Source organism: Mesocricetus auratus, unplaced genomic scaffold, assembly GCF_017639785.1.
Source record: "Mesocricetus auratus isolate SY011 unplaced genomic scaffold, BCM_Maur_2.0 Super-Scaffold_100010, whole genome shotgun sequence".
NCBI lineage: Eukaryota > Metazoa > Chordata > Mammalia > Rodentia > Cricetidae > Mesocricetus > Mesocricetus auratus.
The window spans coordinates 84,764,259-84,787,762 of NW_024429194.1; the positions used below are offsets into that span (position 1 = coordinate 84,764,259).

Consider the following 23,504-nt stretch of genomic DNA (forward strand, 5'->3'; position numbering starts at 1 on the left):
AAAGGTGGGGTCTTTAGTTTTTGGTTTTTTGTTCGTTTGTTTGTTGCAGACAGGGTTTCCCTGTGTAACAGCACTGGCTGTCCTGGAACTCACTCTGTAGACCAGGCTGGCCTCAAACACACCTGCCTCTGCCTCCCAAATACTGGGATTAAAGGCATATGCCACCACTGCCTGGCTATAAAGGTGGGTTGGGTTTTTTTTTCCCTTTGTTTTTTTTTTTCCCCAAATAAATCTTTCCTTCTTTATGTTTGTTTATTTTTGTGTTGGTGTATGCCATGTGTGTGCCAGTGCACAAGGCAGCCAAAAAATGATATCAGATCCCCTAGAACTGAAGTTATGGGCAGTTGTGGGCCACCCAACACGAGTGCTGGGAACTGACCTTGGTTAGGTTCTCCAGAAGAGCAGCAAGTACTCTTAACACCTGATCCAATTCTCCAGTCCTTCGTTTTTCCTTTTTGAGACACTGTCTTAGCTAGTCTGGTACTTGCTTATGTAGCCCAGTCTGGTCTTGAACTCACAACAGTCCCCCTGACTCAACCTCCTGAATATTGGGACTACAGGCATGTGCCACCACATTAGTCGGAAAGGTCTTTAGATAAAGGCCAGGTTTACCCAGCTAAGCTGCAGATAGCATCCCGTAAAAACCCCTGCCCCTTAAGCTCCCAACGACACCTTCCTCTGGCCCTGCACAGACATTGATTCCTAAGCCAGGTGGCTGGGAGGAGCCTGGTCCCCACACTTTGGTGCAGGCAGTCAGATAGCCTGCGCCCTCTCTAATTGAGCCCCATGCCCCAGATAGCAGCTAGGCAGATATCACTAACCCCAAATACTCTCTTCATGCCAGCACAACTCTGAGACAAGCAAGGGGTTCACCCCTAGCCTCTTCCAAGACCCCCATCCACTACTCACAAACAGGGTCCCATCTATCTACCAGATCCAGACCTACGTCAGATCTCAGCCCCCAACCCATCTGACCACCTGGCCTGTTACTTCAGCTTCCCCATGTAACTCTGTAACACTGTGTTACCACCTCCACAGATCTTTAGACAATGACAGCAGTCACACCTGCCATTCTCTTTAAACCTAAGTCGGGGCATGTTAGCTAATCCCCTGCTAAACCGACACTCACTTACCCAGGAAGTGAAATCACCCTTCCCATTGTGGCCCTTACCCTCCCCTCCCCGGCTCCTTATCAAGCTCAACCTACCAAGGCTATGAAACCTCAAGGCCTTTGCCCTTGGCTGGCCCTTGGCCCAGGATGTCTAACTCTGCCCAGATCTTCCCAAGGAGGCCGGCTCCTCTGCATCTGAACTTCCACAGAAACCACACCGCCCCAGGAAGCCTTCAGAACTCTCAGATCCAGGGCAGCTTCCAATCGGCGTCCTTGGTACCATCATTACATAAGTTGTTCCTTATAACTCAGTTGTTGGGTTCAGTCTCCCCAGACCCAGCCGGAAGGTCAGGAGAGGCCTGCAGGGAAGCAAGAGCCAGTGTGGCAAGCACAGGCAGCAGCAGAGTTCCAGGAAAGAACTCAGGATCTCTGGCAGGTAGTACCACGTGCACACCCCGGAGCACAAGGTGCTCACCCCCTAAACCTACTGTGAGCCGAGCCTGGCTTCTGGCCAGCATCTGAGCTGCAGCTCCCTCCCCGGCCCCAATCCTACCTCCTGGGTCTGGGACAGGCAACCATGCTGAGATGAGTCAGCTGCCAAGGGCCCTACTACAGAAAAGTCCACAACCCACAAGATCATGTGAGGGAAGCAGAGAAGCCGCCAGCACAGGGACGCGTGACAGCGCTGAGCAGCAGCTCATCTGCCTAGAGAGCGTGGGCCTCTTCTACCCATAGCCTTAGATGTGGTCACTGGGGATTAGTGGTAATCTTCCCACAGGCTGTCCTCAGCAGTAGGGGTGGGCTAGCTGGGCAGGGCACAGGGACCAGGTCTTACTGAGTGCTGAGATGCTAACCAACACCCCCCTCCTGAGGCTCTGAAAACACAGGGCCTGAAAGTCTCACCAAGATAACTGAGACCCAGAGGGCTGGCTGCCTTGACTGGCCAGGGCTCCTCAGCACCACCTCTGCCCCCTTTGGAAGGAAGAAGGAAGAAGGAAGAAGTGTCCCCACTGTCTGACCCCATCACAGCTGGACCTAAGCACCCAGTTCAGCCATCAAGGCGGGCACTGGTAAATAAATCCACTTCAAGATGGGACAGCCGAGGCTCCGGAGTTCCTCAGCTAGTGAGGACAGGGTTCACCACTCGGCTGCTGGCTCTCGCCTTGCCAGATGATGCCAACCCCAGCCTGACACCACCATTTCTCCTAGCCCTGCCCCCGCTTTGGAGATACTCAAGGTGGAAAAGATTGCAGTCTTGCCAATTCTCAATTATCTGCCCAGTGTACAAGGACAATGCAGAGTAGGGAGCAAGCTGGGGAACCCAGGAAGGCTTCACAGGGGAGATGACAGTTCTGATAAAACGAGGGGGTGGAGTAGGACAAGTCCCACTTCACACACCCACAGCGCGTGGAGCCCTCCCAGGAAGCCATCCATCACCCCAGCACTGGGGGTCTGACAGATTCCCTGTCCCCAAGGCTTACAACCCAGCTCAGCTCTAGGCCATCAACTCCTGGCTGCCTCTGCCTCCCGAGTGCTGGGATTAAAGGCGTGCACCACCACTGCCCAGCTGGTTGGTTCTTACCCTGCTAATGCTAGTGTCATCTTCCTGTCTCAAAGCCAAGGTACGCATCTCCTCCTGGTTCTCCATACTCACCACCATATTTTAACTGGATTCCAGACCACATTTCCCTTATTAATGTGGAAGTCTTCATTGCCTAGAGTAGGCGCAAAACACACTCAGAACACAGGTAAAATCAGAGGACAGAGTGTCCACACCCTATGCATCTGGATTCACTGGAAGGGCGTGCAGAGGCCCTCGCTGCCAGCTGGGTGCCACGGACCTCCATTTATAACAATCAACCACAGGATTTGGCAAAGTAAAGGTCATGGATGAGCCTGACCAGAGGGAGAGGCGGGAGGGAGGGAGCGAGCCTGCTGGATGCTATACTAGCCTGAGCACTCTCAGTCCCACAAGGGACCAGGGACAGGGAGGGAGTGGCTTCCTATGCTGTAGCCGGAAAGGCCAAGAGCTGAGAGGGGAACCTGAGGGTGGATGGGCCTCAGAGGAGTGAGGAGAGGAGCTTCTGACGGAGGGAGACACAGGGAGCTGGTCCAGGGCAGAGTTGGGAAGTAGGACTGGATTTTTAACCCAGCTGTGGCAGGCGAGTGCGTCCACACAAAAGTGCCAGAACAGGGACGCCTACCTACTACCTACGCATACCTACTACCTACAGAGGACCCAAGGGGGAGAGACAGGAAAGGGGGGTACGGGAAGGCTCAGAGGTCCAGGTACAAGATCACAGGGATCAGACGAGGGGACAAACAAGGAGTGAGGACAGCTGGACATGGGATGAGGATGCTTGCGCCTAGGGTGTGGCTGGTGGTTGTGCAGGATGGAGACATGGAAGAGAGAGGCCAAGGGGAGGGGAGGGAGAGAGGGAGGGAGGGAGGGGTAGGCACAGTGACCAGAACTGAAGAGCTGCAGGCCAGGGAAGGTGTGAGGCCAGGAGGGATCACTCTGGAACTTGTGTGTCAGAAGGGAAGGGAGGTCTCCAGGCTGCTGGGCACTGAAAGCTGGAGCAGGGTCTTCAAGTCCAAGAGGCTTCAGGGACAGAAGGGCCCTGAGCCTGCCCACCTCAGGCCTGACAAAGGGAAGGTGGGAAGAAGAGAACAGCCCCCACCCTGAGTGGCTCCAAGGTGCAAGGGTTGGGGACAGACCAGGCTACAGTGCATTTTACACGAGGTCACAGGTTAGGACTTCAGAGGGATGCAGAAACTGAAGACCCAGGGAACAGTCCGTGTCCATTTTCTCTGTGACTGTAGGTTACCTGAGAAATCTCGCTTGCCAGGGTTCCTATATGGTCCCAGCCTGGGCTGACAGCTTGGGGCTGTACCAGGCAAAGAGCAAACTCTTCCAAGTCACTTCCCCTGCACCTGCCTCCTCAACAGAGGAGAGGAGCCAAACTCCACGCCTGGAAAAGAAGGCTCCCCCAGAAACAAGCAGATATGACCACCCTGCCAAGCTCCAGCAACATTCTGCTCCGCTCACATGTGTGTGCCAAGGAGCCTCCCTCTGCTGCAGTGTGTGTGTGTGTGTGTGTGTGTGTGTGTGAGGTCAAAGGTCAGCACAGGATCTTCTCTCTATTGCTTTCCACCTTATTTTTTGAGGCAGGGTCTCTCAGTGAGCCTGCAGGTCATTGATTTAGTTAGGATGGCAGAACCCCAGGGCCCTGCCCACACCCAGTGCTGGGGCTCCAGGCTTCTACATCTGGCTTCTACATGGGTGCTAGGGATCCAAACCCAGGTCGTTAGGCTTGCAACACGAGCACTTCACTGACTGAGCCATCTCCCCAACCCTGTTTGTTTGTTTGAGACGTGGTTTCTTTGAACTCGCTCTGTGGACCAGGCTGGCTTCAAACTCAGAGGTCCGCCTGCCTCTGCCTGCCTAGCACGGGATTAAAGGTGCTCCACCACCACCCAGCCTCTCCCCAGCCTTTTGACATTGCTTCTTTAAGGATGGCCATACCACGGAGCACGGAGCTAGAGAGATGGCTCAGTAGCTAAGGGCAGGTTCAGTTCCCAGCACCTACACGGTGGCTCGCAGCCATCCAGTTTCAGAGGATCTGATGCCTTCTTCTGACCCCCACAGATGCCAGGCATACAAGTGGGGTACAAACACACATACACATACAGGCAAAAGCTCATACATAGAAAATAAAACCCCTGAGCCACTGTCGTTTTCCTACTTAATAAGTGGGGAAACTAAGGCTTTAGAACATCTTGCTCTGGTCACACAGCAGCCACACAGGAGCTACAAGGAGACTTGACCTGTGCCCAGCTTACAGTCTTTCTCTCCCAGCAGGACAGCAGGTTTTTCAGGTCTGGCTTCCAAGTCTGGCTTCTCCAACTACCTTCTTATCTGTCTCCCTTCCTCCCGTCCCCAGGCTCAGCTCATGGGCTGAGGACTCACTCACCTATCCCAGCACCTCCAGTTACTGGCTCTGAGCTTTAGTTGCCATTTGAACTGGGGATAAAACTGGACTGCACAGAAGTTCCAGGACAACATCCTAAACAAGTTCAGTATTCAAGACCCTGTCTCAAGCCAGGTGGGGTGGTGCACGCCTCTAATCCCAGCCAGAGCTCACAGAGAAGCCCTGTCTTAAAAACAAAACAAACAAGCAAACAAAAAAAAAACCCTGTCTCAAACTAAAAAGTTAAAAACTGAGGCTGGAAAGATGGCTCAAAGGTTAAGAGCACTCACTGCTCTTGCAGAGGACCCGAGTTCAGTTCCCAGCACTCACATAACATGGCCAGGAGATCTGATGCTTTCTTCCTGCGTCTACAAGCACCCACACTCATGTGACATGCGCACACACGTATAAAAAAAATTAATCTTAAAAAAAGCTAAAAATTAGCAAGGTGTAGTGTCACACGACTTTAATCCCACACTACGCAGGCAGAGGCAGGCGGATCTCTGAGTTCGAGCCCAGCCTGATCTACAGAGCGAGTTCCAGGACAGCCATGGTTACACAGAGAAACCCTGTCTCAAAATAACAACAAAAACAAAAAATTGACTGGAGGTATAGTGCAGTGTTAAAGTACTTGTCTATCATGCATGAAACTCAGGACTACAAAAACAAATATAATAACAATAATAATAAAGCAAGGGAAAGAGATCAAGCAAGAAAGAGCTCACCAGCCGGGCGTTGGTGGCGCACGCCTTTAATCCCAGCACTTGGGAGGCAGAGGCAGCCGGATCTCTGTGAGTTCGAGACCAGCCTGGACTACCAATCGAGTTCCAGGACAGCCTCCAAAACCACAGAGAAACCCTGTCTCGAAAAACCAAAAAAAAAAAAAAAAAAAGAAAGAAAGAGCTCACCAGCTCACCACTGCCACAAACCTTCCAGGTTCTCCAATCCCATGCCACAGATGTTGACAAAGGCTAGGAAAGAGACTTGCTGCTCAGGCTAAAGCCCAGGCTCGTACCAAAATACACATCAAAAACCCATGGGCCCAATTTCCTACATGTATGTCTACACCCCTGGACCTGAGACATACAAGAGTTGGCCGAATCAGAGAGGCCAGAAGGGCTCCAGGATAGACAGTCATAAATGGCAAGTCTTCCTGTCTAGGTGCCAGAGCTGTGCCTGGATCTGGAAGAAAGCAGGCTGAACATGACAACATCCTTCCAGCCAGGACACCTGCCCCCAGAAGCAACTGCAAGCCAGCTCTCCAGGGGAACACAATGAATATGACTCCCTGGAACGGAATATGAAGCCCCGCGGCTCGGATGTTCCTAGACCTGGAGAGTCAACTGGCTGAGCTTGTTGCTCTCATCTAAAGAATGGGAGAAAGAAACCAGGCATGGAGACACACACCTTCAGTTCTAGCAGGAGCAGGTGGATCTCAAGGCCAGCCCAGGGCTACACAGAGGAACCCTGTGGGGGAAAGACCCCCTCACCCTACTTATAGAACTCTCCCTGTATCCTCAAAAGAAAATATCATCCTATCTGGGTGTGATGGTGCATACCTTTAGACCAGGTGGATCTCTGAGTTTGAGGCCAGAGCTATACAGAGAAATCCTGTCTCAAAAGGAAAAAAAAGGCCAGGCCGTGGTGGCTCACACCTTTGATCCAGCACTCAGGAGGCAGAGGCAGGCTGATCTCTGTGAGTTCGAGACCAGCCTGGTCTACAAGAGCAAGAGCTAGTTCCAGGATAGTCTCCAAAGCCTGTCTCAAGAAAAAAAAGGAAGGAAGGAAGGAAGGAAGGAGACAACAAAAAAGTGGAGGGTGCAGGAGAGACTGCTCTACAGTTAAGACAACTCGATGCTCTTTCAGGGGACCCAAATTCAGTTCCCAGCTCCCAGGAGGCTCATAATGCCTATAATTACAACTCCAGGGTATCAGATGATCTCTTCTGTCCTCCTCACAAAGGTGTGCCCACACAGACATAAAAAATTAAACTTAAAGCATTTAAAGGTAGAGGGCTTGCCTGGCATGCATGGGCTCCATCACCATCATTATCACTTAGTAAAAGCAGGTGTTGTGGCACAGCTTCTAACCCTAGCCCCAGAGGGAGGGGGGAGCAGGAAAATCAGTTCAAGGTCATCCTCACTACATATCAAGTTTGAGGCCAGCCTAAGCTATAAAAGACCCTGCCTGTCTTAAAAAAAAAATGGGAAAAAAAGGATAAAAAACAGATGGAGACAACAGCTTGCAGTTGCCCTGGACAATGTCCCAACTCAGTCTTCCCCATCAAGTGCCGTCTGGCCTTGCCCAGCCTGGGGGAAGGAGCGACAGGAAATAGTAGAGATAGTTTCAGTCAAGGGACAAGTGGGTTCTGGGAAGCCCCGCTTCTTCTATCCCATTGGGGTCAAGGAACTCCACAGACTCAAGGTCACGAGGTCCAGGATGAGAGAGGCCCTGAAGCTTGTACGGTAGGGCTCTGAAGCCCATCTTTTGGAAAAACAGCAGAAACAATGATCATACTGACAACAGCTTCTACAAACCCACCCGTCTGTGTGCTGGGACCATAGCTGGGGTGTGGTGGAGTCCTGGGTGGTTTGTATGGGACTGAGTGACCTGGGAATCTGAGGTTATGGTAAACCTGGAAAGTTCCAGCAAACCTGAACAAATCAGTCACCTCAGATCCAGAGCGCAGGCTCCCTTAACTCCATGGAGAAGTCTGTAGATGAGAGAGGACATGGGGACCCAGGACTGCAGGGAGAAGGCATTGGGGGCCCACTCCAGAATTTGTTAAGATGTCGCTGCATGCCACAGACTATTAAAAAAAAACGGGATGGAAACCACATGGCATGATGTGAAATTTACTCTCTCTCTCATTCTTTTCCTTGTTTTCCCTCAGGAATGAGGTTGGAGACCAGGGCCTTACATTTGCTGGGCAAGTGGTCTGCCACTAACCACACACCCCCAGGCCCATCTTCATGCTTTCTAAGGATATATTTCAGTGGTATTATACATCCCATGTTGTCCAATCACCATGCTTGATTTTTGTGCTTTCCAATAACCAGTGGGGCCAGGCGGTGGTGGCGCACGCCTTTAATCCCAGCACTCGGGACAGAGGCAGGCGGATCTCTGTGAGTTCGAGGCCAGGCTGGACCGACAGCCTCCAAAGCAATGCAGAGAAACCCTGTCTCGTAAAACCAAAAAAAATAATAATAATAATAACAATAACCAGTGGGTATTACTTTAATGATCAGGTAGGGGGAAAAGTCTTCATTTCTTTTTAGACAGTCTCAAGTAGCCCAGACTGGCCTTGAACTCTTGATCCTCCTGCCTCTACGTCTGAGATTTTAGAAATATTTTTCTCCAGGCCGTGGTGGTACATGCCTTTAACTCCAGCACTGGGGAGGCAGAGGCAGGCGGACCTCTGTGAGTTCGAGACCAGCCTGTTCTGCAAGAGCTAGTTCCAGGACAGCCTCCAAAGCCCCAGAGAAACCCTGTCTCGAAAAACAAACAAACAAAAAGTAGAAGGCACTTGGAGTCCAGGTGCATGAGCAGGGCTGTGAGATCACGAAGTGCTTTGGGCTGGAGTTGGATTTGATCGCCTTTATATCCTTTCCAATCTGGAAACTACAGGGTTTGCAGTCACCCCTGCAGCAGAAACCCAGGCCTCTGGTGACAAGAAGACTAGGATTCAAATGCTTGCCCACCGTTCTCAAGGATTAGTGAGTGGGTGCTAGGCTAGATTAATTAGTTTTTCCCTCCTGCTCAACATGTCCTCCTGTTACCCCGATGTATACAAGTGTAAACCCTCTGCATCCCACTAGACCCAACATGACGTCATCTCCAGGAAGCACCTCTATTTCACAGCAGGGAGACCCTGTCCTGACTCCCTCCCCAGCGGGACTGTGGGCTCCCTGAGCATCGGGGCTGAGCCTGAGTCACGCTCCCTTCCCTCTGGGCCTGGCAGACTCAATAAAGCTTTGCTAAATGAAGCCATCTCGGGTAGAAATGACCCAAGCACAAGAAAACGCCCACACCCCTTCACAAACCTCCCAGGCAGGTGCCCGAGGTCAGAGGAAACGGCATCTAGCCAACACACCCGACCAGGGTTCCCACTTTACCTAGGATCTGCAGGGACTTCTGCAACTTGGGGAGAGCCAAAAATGAATAAATTCAGTGTCACAAACCTTCATGGATGTATCTGGGCTGCATGGCTAGAAACAAGGCTCTCCATAAGGAGGACATTTAAACATTTCCTAAGACCAGAATAAATTCCAAGCCATCCCATCATCCATCAGATCCCCAGGGGGCTCTGAAAACCAGGAAAGAAGAGCACCTCAGTAAGCTTAGGTCACAGCTGACTTCAATCACAACCCCCAAGGGTCCCTGACCTGTGTCACTAATCTAGGATCGTCTGGTCTTAGCCCTTTAGGAGGGAGACCCAGATCTGCAGAGGCAAAACCCTCCTCCATGAAGCCAGCCAATACCAGAGGGCACCAGGGCCTACAGGCCTCCTCTCTCCCTCGGGTGCAAAGCCCCCAGAGCCTCTCACCCCAAGGTGTTTTTGCCCCATCCCCCAGGTTTGGGCTGAGCCCCACTCAGCTCTGGGGGTCCTACACAGACTAGGTGGGCAGAAGGTTGCCAACAGACCGACCTCCCTGCTCTCTACTGCATGGAAGGAACCTTTCTCCAGACAACACCTAGGCGCCACTCAGGTGTAGCATTATGCTGGGCTTAGGAGTGGGAGTATTGTGGATTCATAAAATGCCAGAGCCCAAGGAGGCTCCTCCCACCCCTATAAATCGAGAAACTAAGGCATGACAGAAGAGGTGACGCTCCCTACTCAGCTCAGAACTGAATTCCTCGTTTCCCTTATTTTTCTTGGGTGGTTCCCTGCCCAAGGTCACGCGGCGAAGCAGATGCGGGTCTTGGCGAAACCCGGTGTCCAGTTCCAGACTCAGGGCTCCGCAGCGTGCGGGGTGAGCAACAAAACCTGGTTCCAGGTCCTCGCCCCGAACGCGCGCGGCAGGTGCGGCGGTGCGCCCTAGCGAGAAGATCCACGCCCTGATCCGTGCCCCCCAACAAACGGCCTTGAACGCGGGCTCCGTCCCCACGGACGCGCGCGAGCCAAGCCGCTAGCTGCAAAGCAGCGACAGCCTGGAGGTCAAGGCGATGGGGCTGAGGAACCCGGCAGCTGGGGCCGGGGAAGCAGCGTGCGGCCGGGATCCAATGCACCGGCTGAGCCGCCGGTCTCGGCCAGGTGAGGTCGCGCCGGTCCCCCGGAGCCCGGAGCCTCAGCCAGCCTTGCTACGTCCTTACCCAAGACACGACGCGCAGGATGGTGTGTGGCTGCCGCACCAGGGTGTAAGGGTCGAAGGCGCCCCCGGCTTTGCCCGCTCCGTACGCACCCCCTTCCATCGTGGCTGCACCGCGCGGCGCCCCCCGCTCGGCGCGCACCGGCGACCCGTGCGCGTGCGCGGCGCCCCCGCCCCCTCTCTGCGCGCGACTGGTGTGGATCGAGGTTCCCGCCAGAGGGCGTTCGCGCCCGGCAGGCGAAGCTCTGGGAAGAGCGCGCTCAGGGAGCGCTTGCAGCCGTGGGGGGTCTCGGTGCCGGGCGCGCTCCTCGCCTTCGGGACGACTTCTGCAAACTGGCGCGGAGTAGAGGTGTGGACAGAGAGTGCAGACGCGTCCCCGCCTTCGGGAGCCCTCCAAGATGTAGCTCTTCTGGAAACCCTCTTCGTTATTGATTTATTTGTTTATTTGCCTCTCTCCTGTCGTTGTCTGCCCCAAATAGAAGGGGCTCCAGTTTGACCTACGTGGCTCATTGAACGCGCTGCTGAACCGCTGGTTTCAGGAATGACCCTCTCTAAGAGACCTGCCGAGCCTCTGGCCCCCAGAATCACCTTGCCTCCTAGCACCACCGATGACGTCATGCACGCGCACCCCCATCTGGAGGGACCTGTAAGGAAGGCAAATGCTGGGAAGGGGGGAATCACAGACTTTGTGAGATTCCCTTCCCTCTCCACCACAGGTCCCTGTGTCTCTTTCCTTAGTCCAGCATTTAATGTATTTTATTTCTTCCACTATCTCCCCTGCTTGTCTGTGGAATGCAGCTGGCCAAGTTAGGTATTGTTTGCTATATCCAAGGCCTCACAAAGAGTTGGTGGTCAATAAATACACCCTAGCCCTCATATCATCCTCCCCCCCCCAAATCCCAGCACAGTTTGACCTAAGGGCTCCAGAGTTTGATTATTTTTGAAACAATCTCTGGTAGTCTAGGCTGGCTTCTGGAACTCACCATGTCATATGGAGGGGGTTGATTTTGAACTTCCAATCCTCCTGCTTCTTCCCAGCTATGGTGTTTCAGGACTGTGTTACCATACCCCTCTGTCATGAGAAATCTTTGAGGCAACTATTATGCTATGATCCTATAAAACTTCTAGAAGAAAACAAGAGAAGCTGCATGTGGTGACACATGCCTTTAATCCCAGAAATCAGGAGGCAGAGGCAGGTGAATCTCTGAGCTCAAAGTCAGCCTGGTATACAAAGTGAGTTCCAGGACAGCCAGGAATACACAAAGAAACCCTGTCTGAAACACCCCCCCCAAAAAGAAAACAATAGAAAATCTTTGCAACTTTGTGGATAGGCAGAATTTTTTCTTCTTCCTTTTTTTTTTTGTGTGTGGGGGGGGGGGATTCAAGACAAGGTTTCTCCGTGTAACTGTCCTGGCTGTCCTGGAACTCACTCTGTAGACCAGGCTGGCCTTGAACTCACAGAGATCCGCCTGTCTCTACCTCCCAAGTGCTGGGATTAAAGGCGTGAGCCACCTCCTGATTTGGCCCTCATGTTTATATGTGCATCATATAAGTGCAGTTCCTAGAGATGCCAGAAGAGGGCGTGGGATCCCATAGAATTGAAGTTACAGGCCTTGGTGAGTCGTTTGTGGGTGCTGAGAAACAAACTCTGGTCCCACTGCAAGGGCAACCAGCGTTCTTCCCGTCAGAGACCTCTCTCCAGCTCTTTTGTTTCATGACAGGGTCTTTTTTTTTTTTTTTTTTTTTTTTTTTGGTTTTTTGAGACAAGGTTTCTCTGTGGTTTTGGAGGCTGTCCTGGAACTCACTTGGTAGTCCAGGCTGGTCTCGAACTCACAGTGATCCGCCTGCCTCTGCCTCCCGAGTGCTGGGATTAAAGGCGTGAGCCACCAACGCCCGGCTCATGACGGGGTCTTACCCTGTCTTGTCAGACTGTGACCTCAGACTCACTACGTAGCTCAGTTCAAATTTGGGGCAAGCATGTGCTGAGATCTCAGACATGAGCTACCAACCACATCTAGCAAAGCATTTTCTCAGAAGCAAGGAGCTGTGTGGCCAAGAGGGTACACATTCTTGAAGATTGTTGAAACATTCTCCCTCTTGTCTGTATCGACATTGTCCCGAGTTCTATGCCACAACATAGATGGACATGTTCATGTCTTTCCATGAAGTCAGAACTTATCCAATAACAAACTCACAAAGTGGAGCAGTTTCAACAGCAAGTTTGTCAGATAATCCTGCCTACCTTGGTAATCTGGCAAAGTGAAATTCAGGTTATCTTATTCTCTGGTCACACCTCACACAGTATATCAGTTAGCCAACCAATCTAGCTGCATGTGTGTGGCTTACACAATGAATGCATATTTTAGTTTGCTTTCGTTTTTCTTTTTGTTTGTTTGTTTTTCTAGACAGGGTTTCTCTGTATTGTTTTGGAGGCTGTCTTGGAATTTGCTCTGTAGACCAGGCTGGCCTCGAACTCAGAGATCTGCCTGCCTCTGCTTCCCAAGTGCTGGGATTAAAGGCGTGTGACACCAACACCCGGCTATTTTTTTATTTTTTATTTTTAAAAGTTGTACAAGTGGGGCTGGAGAGATGGCTGAGAAGTTAAGAGCATTGACTGCTCTTCCAGGGGTCCTGAGTTCAATTCCCAGCAACCCCATGGTGGCTCACAACCATCTACAATTCAATCTGGAGCCCTCTTCTGGCATGTAGGCAGAACACTTTATATGTGATCAATAAATAAATCTTTTTAAAAAAAAGTTACACAAGTAATTAATGCAAGTACTTTCATTTTCTTTTGTGTCTTCTTTGGAAATGGGATCTCACTATGCAACACTAGTTGTCTTGGAACTAGCTCTTGTAGACCAGGCTAGCCTGAAACTCACAGAGATCCACCTTCTTCTGCCTCCCCAGTGTGTTGGGGCTAAAGGTGGCGTGGACCACTTTGTGAAGAATACAGCAGAACATAAAAAGCCCTCTGGGGAATGCCTTCCCACCTACCCAACACACTCCCACAGGCTTCAATATGACAGGGCCCTGCCAATCAGCTGGGAAGACTGTATTCATCACGTGTAGTTGGCCCTGGAGAAATGGATTGTGTGATTCTATGCATATGTCCTACTCCTGCTTCCAGGCACACAGCACCTAAAGAGCTCTTGGAATCTCTGACCTGATGTTCTTCTTTTGTATGCCAACGAGTGTCCTAAAGCCTCAGCCTCCAGCCTGCATGGAAGCTCTTAGTAGCCTTATACCAAAAGGACTTCTGGAAGGACTTCTGAGTAGCAACTCCATTCACCATCGGATTAACATCGTCTTCGTTATTAAGCACTGTGGCAGAAGATTACAGTTTCTAGATGTGTTGTGTAACCTTCCTTATTTCTGAGCCAGGTTGGCTGTAATCCTAGAATCTGGGAGGTGAGACTGGAGAATCAGTTCAAAGCAGGCTTCAGCACTTAACTTCAGCCTGGGTTACTTGAGACTTTCTCGGAAAACAACAAATAGACTGGAGAGAGGGAGACCAGAGCAAACGCTGCTCTTGCAGTGGGTCAAAGTTCAGATGCTAGCAGTCACACTGGTTGGGTCATAACCTGTAACTCCAGCTCCAGAGGGATCTGGTGCCTATACCACCTGCATTCCAGTGTATATTCACACACACAGACACATAGATCTAAAATAATGACTAAATAAATAACAACACACAGACACATAAATATTTAAAACTAAGTCCTCCATAAATCCTCCTTTTTTTTTTTTTTTTGGTTTTTCGAAGCAGAGTTTCTCTATATTCTCTGTATTGCTTTGGAGCCTGTCCTGGAACTCGATCTATAGACCAGGCTGACAATGAACTCACAGAGATCCGCCTGCCTCAGCCTCCCGAGTACTGGGATTAAAGGTGTGCACCACCACCGCCCAGCCAGCTGTGTGTGGCAGCTTTGTGGAAGTCCCTACTCAACTCAGCTGACAAGTTTAGATAAAGTTTTAGGGTTTTTGTTTTTTTCTCCTGTAGGTGCTGTTTGTTCATATTTACTGGTACATGCCACAATACTCATGCAATTTAGAGGACAACTTGTGGGAGTTGGCTTTGCGTCCCTGGGATAAAATTCAGATCTCCCAGAGTGTCTGCAAGTCCCTTTACAGGCTGAACCACCTTATCAAACCTGTCCAGATGATTTTAGCTGAATGTTTCCGTCACTGTGTGCTCAAAAATAGTCATTTCTGGCCCTTCATAGAAAGCCACGAGCATTTGCTTGGCTGACAGCCTGGGCTTTGCCAGATTGCTTGGAGCTTGACGTGCTCTCAATACTGCCTCTCTGTGGCTCCATTTATACACTTACAGAGGATGTAAAATGTACCAACCTGGTAGAGTCTATATTTATAGAGCATGTGGTATGGCATCTGCCTGATACCTAAGAAAAATAAAGTCAGGCATAGTGATGGACACCTTTAGTTCCAGCACTGGGAAGAGGTAAGGGGCAGGATTCACTTGACTGTGAGTTCAAGGTCAGCCTGGTCTACAAAGTAAGCCCCTGTCTCACATAAATAAATAAAATCTACAATATTGGCTTCCATATACACATACACATATATGCACATGTACCCTACACACACAAACACACTCCCACACACAAATCTACAGTATCTTGTGGTGAAATTTATAATTTTGCTAGGGGATGTAGCTCAGTGTTTGACTAGCATATATAAGGTCCTAAATTAAATCCCTAGTACATAAAAAATTCTTTTTTTTTTCTTCGAGACAGGGTTTCTCTGTATTGTTTTTGGAGCCTGTCCTGGAACTCGCTCTGTAGACCAGGTTGGCCTCAAACTCACAGAGATCCGCTTGCCTCTGCCTCCTGAGTGCTGGGATTAAAGGCGTGTGCCACCAACGCCCAGCAAAAAAAATTCTTTTTTTTTTTTTTTTTTTTTTTTTGGTTTTTCGAGACAGGGTTTCTCTGTGGCTTTGGAGGCTGTCCTGGAACTCACTTGGTAGTCCAGGCTGGTCTCGAACTCACAGAGATCCGCCTGCCTCTGCCTTCCGAGTGCTGGGATTAAAGGCGTGAGCCACCAACGCCCGGCTGCAAAAAAAAAATTCTTAATTTTGAGCTGAGCAGTGGTATCCCATGCTTTTAATCCCAGCACTCGGAAGGCAGAGGCAGCCAGATCTCTATGAGTTCAAGGCCAATCTGGTCTATAGAGCAAGTTCCAGGACAGGCTCCAAAGCTCCACAGAGAAACCCTGTCTCAAAGAGAGAGAGAGAGAGAGAGAGAGAGAGAGAGAGAGAGAGAGAGAGAGAGAGAGAGAGAGAGAGAGAGAGATTTTTGTCCAGGTGGTGTTGTTGCATATCTTTAAGGCCTTTAATTCCAGAACTCAGGAGGCAGAGGCAGATGGATTTCTGAGTTCGAGGCTAGTCTGGTCTACAGAGCAAGTTCTAGGATAGCTAGGGATACACAGGGAAAACCTGTCTTGTTTGTTTTGACACAGACACTCACTGGGCACACCAGGCTGGCCTCGAACTGTGTCACCACACCCAGTCCTGTTTTATTTATTTTTATGTCTCACTATGTGCGTGTCTACACAGGTGTCTGAGAACACCATAAGATGTCTGATTCATGGGAGCAGGAGTTACTGAACTCAGATCATCTGGAAGAGCAGTGAATAGTCTTAACTGATAAGCATCTCTCCAGCCCTTATTTAAGTTTTTGAGACAGGGTCTCTTATATTCCTGGCTAGCTTCAGACTCAATACGTAGCCAAGAATAATCCAGAAATCCCAATTCCCCTGCTTTCCTCTGCCAAATGCCAGGTTACAGCAGTGAACCACTGAAAGACCCTTCAGTCTTTCAGGACCCTCACCCCAAAGACAACCAGGGAGCCGAAGTTCGTTGCAAAATGCAAGAGGATCTTTATTAAGCCGGCGTGCCAGGGTTCAGCAGCTTTGGGAAGGAGTGAACCCCAAGCAGAACTTATAGCGAGTTTTTAAAGCCTAAAACGGCAAACAGGGTGGTGGAGATACAAGGGGAGTTTGGAGGTTGGTGCCAGACCTTCATGAATCACGTATGCTTGTGGCTGTCTGGCTGACTGGCTCCTTATCTGTCTCAGGCAACGTTTGTGCCCTGGCTGAACTTAGAGACCAGCCTGGAACCTTGAGGTCTAGAGAATGTTCCCAAGTCCTTGAGGACTGAGGTCTGGGAAATGTTTTCAAGTTCTTGAGGACCACCAGGGGAAGATGTTTAAGTGTAACTGCTCCCGTCCAAGGATGGGACAGCTTAGTAATTTTCCAACTATTGGGGGGCTAACTGTTGGGGGGCTAACTGTTGGGGCTCTTCACCACCATGCCTGTCTTTACGCTCTACTAGCTTCATGCATCTTAGGGAAAGGATCTACCAACTGAGGCACAATTTCTAGCCCAAAAGTACTATTTTTTTTTTTTCAGTTTTCCAAGACAGGGTTTCTCTTTGCAGTTTTGGAGCCTGACCTGGAACTTGCTCTGTAGACCAGGCTGGCCTGGTACTCACAGAGATCCGCCTGCCTCTGCCTTCTGAGTGCTGGAAGTCCTAATTCTTTTTTTTTTCTTTCTTTTTTTTTTTTGGTTTTTTGAGACAGGGTTTCTCTGTGTAGTTTTGGAGGCTGTCCTGGCACTCGCTCTGTAGACCAGGCTGGCCTCGAACTCACAGAGATCCGCCTGCCTCTGCCTCCTGAGTGCTGGGATTAAAGGCATGCGCCACCAACGCCCAGCAGTCCTAATTCTTTTTATTTTATTTTTTTGGCAGGGTTTCTACAAGGCTTTTGGAGGCTGTTCTGGAACTAGCTCTTGTAGACCAGGCTGGCCTCGAACTCACAGAGATCTGCCTGCCTCTGCCTCCCAAGTGCTGGGAGTAAAGGCGTGCGAATCCTAATTCTTTTAAGTGTTAATTTTTTATTTTGTTTTTTTGAGACAGAGTCTCACCATCTAGCCTTGGCTGACCTGGAATTCACAGAGATCTGCTTGCCTCTGTCTCCTGAGTGATGGGATTAAAGGCGTGTGCTAAAAAATTTAAGGGTATTCTGCACTTGGTGTCCCTCCCACTTTTAGAAATTCTTTTACTTTCCTTTAGTAAAACTATTTTCATGTTCCTGAAAAATAAATACATATTTTTTCTTTATCTGGAGAGATGGTTCAGTAATTGCTCTCCCAGGGGACCGGGGTTTGGTTTACAGCACTCACAATTGTCTGTAACTCCAGTTTCAGATCTGACACCCTTTTCTGATCTAAGCAGACGCCAGGCACACACGTGGTGCACATACATAAACCCTGGCAAAATACTCATACATACACATAACATGAATAAATCTAAAAATTAAGAACAAAATATGGAGGTTGGAAAGATGGCTCAGCGGTTAAGGGCACTGGCTGCTCTTCCAGAGGATCCGGGGTTCAAGTCCAGTACCCACTCGCGAGTCACAACTGTCTGTAAATCCAGTTCCAGAGATCCGACAGACAGACATGCAGGCAAAAAAAAAAAAAAAAAAAAAAAAAAGGACGAAATGTGAACGGGACATGAAATCTAGGTACTGGAATGGCAGAGACCGGACTTGACGGAGGTGTGCCCGAAATCACAGCGAATTAAAGGCAAGTCGTTGTTGCATTTAACTCACTGGCTAGGCAGAGAGCAAATGAGTTTCATCCAGTCTTTACAACGTAAAAGCTCGCCTGAGCAGCACATCAGTTCCATCTAACTAAGCCTGCTTCAACGACGTTGGTTTCGATACTGTACAGTACTGAGAATGCTAGCACACAATTCTAGAGGCGACAGTGTAGCTTATAGACCGAAACAATGCGGCCATTTTTCTTCATTATCATCAAGTTTGGCTGCTGCAGAATGCCGTAGATTCTTCACATTGGGAAACGGCAGCATCTGCCAGGCTTTGCGCCAGGTTTGAACCCAACCACTTGCCGTATGGACGCTATTTGCCAATCCGAGGGGGCGGAAGAGTGACGTTCTCTGCGCGTCCTTCGACCCGACGTCCTCTGCGGCAGCACGCACTCACGCTCGGTGGGCGGAGCCATTAGCTGGCTTTATAAGGGCTGCTCCGCCGCCTCGCCGACCTCTATCGGCGGCGCGTGACGGCGAGATGGTAGGTATAGATGTCCCGGGGTCTCTTTCCTCTCGTGCTGTCTCGCCTGTATCCACGGCCCAGCGCGCCATCGCGCCTGACCAGCCCCGAGAGGCTGCCCTAGCAGCACGGGGGACCTGGCGCGGGCAGCGACGGCACCTGGAAAGCGGGTGCGGAGGACAGGCCTGGGCCTCTGTGGGAGGCCTTGGGCAGGGCGCGAGCCTAAGCCCCCTCGTTTGACAAAACGGGATAAGTTGGGATTTTGGCAGGGACATTACCCTGATTGAGCATTACCCTGATTGAGCATGTGGCTAGCCTGATTGGAAACGCGGCAGGCTCTGGGTCGCCTGGACCGAAACGGCAGCCATTGTGGGAAGCTTCCCGAACTTCCATTTTGGAATATGGCTCCGCGAAAGGAAAGTGCATCTCCGGAGTTCCCAGAAGCCACAAATGATGAACCTTCTGACGGGCGGACAGAAACTCTGTGCTGATTGTCAAGTTCTGATTTGGCGTTGGGAACTCTAGAGGCTTAGCTGTAAAAGAACGCGTGGCCACATAGCAGTGAGTCATGACGAACCTCACCCATAACAGCCTGCTGAGCCCGGCTGTTTGATAGAGGGTGAAAGACAGCAGGACGTACTTGCAAAGGTGCCACACAGGTCAACCATCTCCTGAGATGCCGTAAAGGGACACGCTACCCTGGGCTGCTTAGTGATGGGAAGGGCTGCTGAGCAGTTGGGGTGCTTGTGGTAATATTGGTGATTGTCTTCCTAGTCTCACAGGAAATTCTCGGCTCCGAGGCATGGGTCCTTGGGCTTCTTGCCGCGGAAGCGCAGCAGCCGGCATCGTGGGAAGGTGAAGAGCTTCCCGAAGGATGATCCTTCCAAGCCTGTTCACCTCACAGCCTTTCTAGGCTACAAAGCTGGCATGACCCACATCGTTCGGGAAGTTGACAGGCCAGGATCCAGTATGTAACTTCCCTTGTCGAACTTGGACTGGGGGGGCTCGGTTACTGGCACCTCCAGTAAACTTGCAAAGTCATTGTGGGACAGTTGCACTTCGGTTGGTGTAAATTAAATCTGAAAGAACCCGACGTAAGGTAACTGCCCACGTGAAGGTGTAATGTGCTAAGCAAATAGTGTAGACCTGTGCAAGATGGGAATGGGGTTGGTCTTCAAAACCCACGTGTCTTGAGGATAATTCTCTGAAAGGGTGTCCTGTGTCCTGAGCTTTAAGTATTGCTCAGAGTTAATAGTTTTCTGTTTGAACAGTGATTTCATAGATCTGAAACCAGGGTGGTAAGCTTTTTGTATGAGAAGTGTGGCATTTTGCTAATACTGAATGCAGGGTTTGTAGGTGATATTTATTCTGTGGCTTTGTCTATTTTTGCAGTGTGTAGGCCAGGTATTGTGGCATGTGTGGTACCGTAGTGCTCATCTGAGCTAAGGCCACCTGTTGTGGGCCTGGAGATGGGAAGAGGGGGCCAAATCTGATGCAGAGGTAGAAAGCCTTTTGTGGTTTAGTGGACCTTTTGAGTGTTGGCTGTCACCCCCCTGATGCCTGTGTACCTTCGCAGAGGTGAACAAGAAAGAAGTTGTGGAGGCTGTCACCATTGTGGAAACACCGCCCATGGTAGTTGTGGGCATCGTGGGATATGTTGAAACTCCACGAGGTCTCCGCACCTTCAAGACAGTATTTGCTGAGCACATCAGTGATGAGTGCAAAAGGCGTTTCTACAAGAACTGGTAAGGAGGGTGAGAAGCCAGGGAACTCCTGACCTGAGCTAGAATTTAGTGGACACAATGTTATGGGCTTTTTTTTACTCCCTTTAATGCAGGCTTTCTCTAGCCTTGCTTGTCCTGTATTTCTAGACCAGACTGGTGATCCTTGTGTCCCAAATGTTTAAAGGCATAGGCCGCCATGACCCAGCACATGATGGGTTTCTTAGAGGAAGTACATGGACCAAATCTTGGGTGCTTTTTGACATTAGCTGAAAAGGCAAATGCAGCCAGGAAATGGATGTGTCTGCCTCTTTAGTTTCCCTGTGCTTTGGAGACTGGAGCCTTGACTACCAGACAAGTCCCCTGCCTTTGGTCCCTTTAACCTTCATTGTGAGAAGGCCCCCCCCCAAGTTAGAGAAAGATTCTGTGCCCTGGAGCAAGAATTTGTGCGTTGTGTATATGTGTGGCTTATATTAACTTGTGGACCTCTGCTCAGCTCCGCTCGGCTCTGCCCGATGAGCTCCATCCAGGCTCCGCTTGCCGGTGGAAAAGGCTCCTTAGAAGCCGGCAATGAGCCCTATGCCCACGTGGTGCCAGTGTTCCTTCCTCTCACCCCCTGCAAGGGTGATGAAGGCCTGCACCGGGCCCCTCCCCCAACTCTGCTCTGCTCCTGAAGGCACAAATCTAAGAAGAAGGCTTTCACCAAATACTGTAAGAAATGGCAGGATGACATGGGCAAGAAACAGCTGGAGAAGGACTTCAACAGCATGAAGAAGTACTGCCAAGTCATCCGCATAATTGCTCACACTCAGGTGAGCACACACCCTGACCTAGGAGTTATGTGCCAGTCCAAATGGGTCCTAATACCTTAGATATGGGGACATCAGGGCAGTAGGCAGGCCAGCTGGCTTGAGCTTCTCTTGACTGGGTGTAATTCTAGTCTTTGACCAGCAGAGGGTGCTGTGGCACTTGACTCCATCTAAGCTTCATTTGATCATAGCAGCAGTTGATATGCCTGACCTAGTGGTAAGCTGCCAGCACTGCTGTAATGCCAAAAGTCCTGTAATGGCATGCTCATTGAAAATTTCAGGCTATTAACTGTAATAAGCTTGTTTCTCTTGTATCCATGGCTTGCCTAGAATTCGGACATTGGAATAGTGTGAGCTTAAATACTGGGCTGGTTAGATGGTTCACAGGAACCATTTAGATACTCCTGTATTTGGTATGGGCTACTTTTAGTGATTACAAGAGCGCCAGCCTCATCTGACCTCATCTTCCACTTGTAGATGCGGCTGCTTCCTCTGCGCCAGAAGAAGGCACATTTGATGGAGATCCAGGTGAACGGTGGCACTGTGGCTGAGAAGCTGGACTGGGCCCGTGAGAGGCTAGAGCAGCAGGTTCCTGTGAACCAGGTGTTTGGACAGGACGAGATGATTGATGTCATTGGAGTGACGAAGGGCAAAGGATACAAAGGTAAGCTTTGGTAGTGGTCGGTGCTCCTTTCTGTTGGTGTTGTCCCTGGAATGTGCTGTACCACCGACTCAAGTTACACTGTGGAGGTGTTGCCTTTCTTAGAACAGCGGCCCTTGGGATGGTTTACTCCTGCACACTGAATGTGAAACTGCCTTAAAGACATGGCAACCTCTGGCCTCCACCTGCAGACATAGATGCTGCAAATACCAGTAATTGAACAAAGGTTATTCATTGTAATCACAAGTACCTCAAACTCCCATTTGGGCACTCACAGGGAAGGGACAGGCTTATAATGAATGACATGTTCTCTCCAGGGGTGACTAGTCGTTGGCATACAAAGAAACTGCCCCGCAAGACCCATCGAGGGCTGCGCAAGGTTGCCTGTATTGGAGCCTGGCACCCTGCCCGTGTGGCCTTCTCTGTGGCTCGAGCTGGGCAGAAAGGCTACCATCACCGAACAGAGATTAACAAAAAGGTGAGGCTTGACAAGGCTATTGAGGAGCCTGCAGATGGGGGAGACTCAGTCTTGTGGGACAGTCAGTGGTAGACTTCCCATTTGCCGACTGGGTACCAGGCTAGTTGGCACCTACTACCTTAGTTAGTGTTAACTGGCTCTACCAGCCCTTGGATGCTGGTTGTTAGGACTGTTTTCTCAGTTATTTTTCTCCTGTGCTTTCAGATTTACAAGATTGGTCAAGGCTACCTCATCAAGGATGGTAAGCTGATTAAGAACAATGCTTCAACTGACTATGACCTGTCTGACAAGAGCATCAACCCTCTGGTGAGTGCTGGCTGACTAGATGCTTCTGGGATGGCATTTGCCTCCTATCCACCCATTTCTAGCTGTGTGTGTGCTATTAGGTGGGGTTCCATTCAAGCTGTTCTGTGATGAGTCTATGGAATATGCGCTGGGCACAGCGCCCGAGTAAAACTGAGGAGCCATTCCCTGTTGCCTTCCTTCTGAGAACAGCTCATCATGGTTGTCTGTGAGTATCTGGCCTCTTTCATTTGCACTGACCAGTAACTTTGTGATTCCCTACCTAGGGTGGCTTTGTTCATTATGGTGAAGTGACCAATGACTTCGTCATGCTCAAAGGCTGTGTGGTGGGAACCAAGAAGCGAGTGCTCACTCTCCGTAAGGTAAAACTAGCCCTCGTTCTGTGCAAGGTCCTTAGCTGTAGAAATACTGGCCTGTGTAGGGGTTGAAATCCTGGGAAGGAGGATGTCTGTAGCTTCCATTCTACTATTGAGGGCTCTGGCTCTGGGTGTCAGTCACTGACCATTTTTGTCTTGGCTCACAGTCCTTGCTGGTACAGACCAAACGACGGGCTCTGGAGAAGATCGACTTGAAATTCATCGATACCACCTCCAAGTTTGGCCATGGTCGTTTCCAGACCATGGAGGAAAAGAAAGCCTTCATGGTAAGGACCTACATGCCCCTGCTTTTCTTGTCTGGCTCCTTAACTGTTGTGCTGCAGGGTTGGTGAAGACTTACCATTCATCTGCTTTCTTTTTCTCTTCCAGGGACCACTCAAGAAAGACCGCATTGCCAAGGAAGAAGGTGCTTAAGGCCAGAATCACTTTGTGCAGCTGGTGGTGTCTCAATAAAAATTTTTACAGTGACATTGGCTCCTCAGTTCTTGTAGGGTAGTCTCAGTGTCACCACTGTTCAGTACTGAGTAGTGAGTGCTTTAACAAGGGTTACATGCCTACATCAAGCATGGTGGCTACAGCTGAGCTACTGAAGGGTGGCATGGCCCTCTGAATCTCCAGGAGTGTGGCAAGGGGAAAGAAAGCAGGGCTTGAGATCTGTCCCCTTTGGCAGGCTTCAA

The 23,504-nt window shown here is 50.3% G+C and overlaps 2 protein-coding genes and 3 non-coding genes across 6 annotated transcripts in view; 4 read left to right on the forward strand and 1 right to left on the reverse strand.

Moving 5' to 3' along the window:
• Window positions 1-10,552, reverse strand: part of Syngr1 (synaptogyrin 1) — a 28,577-nt gene extending 18,025 nt beyond the window's left edge. For both annotated transcript variants that reach the window (XM_005066995.4, XM_040754123.1), the window contains exon 1: window positions 10,396-10,552. In XM_005066995.4, the coding sequence (XP_005067052.1) occupies window positions 10,396-10,494 (99 nt within the window). In that variant the 5' untranslated portion in view covers window positions 10,495-10,552. The remainder of the gene's footprint in view (window positions 1-10,395) is intronic.
• A 7,757-nt stretch (window positions 10,553-18,309) lies between these two features.
• Rpl3 (ribosomal protein L3) lies at window positions 18,310-23,295 on the forward strand. The gene is made up of 10 exons (XM_013111389.3): window positions 18,310-18,499; window positions 19,253-19,445; window positions 20,055-20,223; window positions 20,876-21,011; window positions 21,486-21,672; window positions 21,987-22,147; window positions 22,352-22,453; window positions 22,717-22,812; window positions 22,974-23,093; window positions 23,197-23,295. Exons 1-10 carry the CDS (start codon window positions 18,497-18,499, stop codon window positions 23,239-23,241), a joined length of 1,212 nt encoding a protein of 403 aa, XP_012966843.1. The 5' UTR covers window positions 18,310-18,496; the 3' UTR covers window positions 23,242-23,295.
• On the forward strand, window positions 18,924-18,987 carry LOC121142988. Its single transcript, XR_005880131.1, has one exon. It is a non-coding gene; the product is annotated as a small nucleolar RNA SNORD43 (small nucleolar RNA).
• LOC121143004 lies at window positions 20,821-20,875 on the forward strand. The gene has a single exon (XR_005880147.1). It is a non-coding gene; the product is annotated as a small nucleolar RNA U82P (small nucleolar RNA).
• Window positions 22,550-22,643, forward strand: LOC121143002. Its single transcript, XR_005880145.1, has one exon. It is a non-coding gene; the product is annotated as a small nucleolar RNA U83B (small nucleolar RNA).
• Window positions 23,296-23,504: the final 209 nt, after the last annotated feature.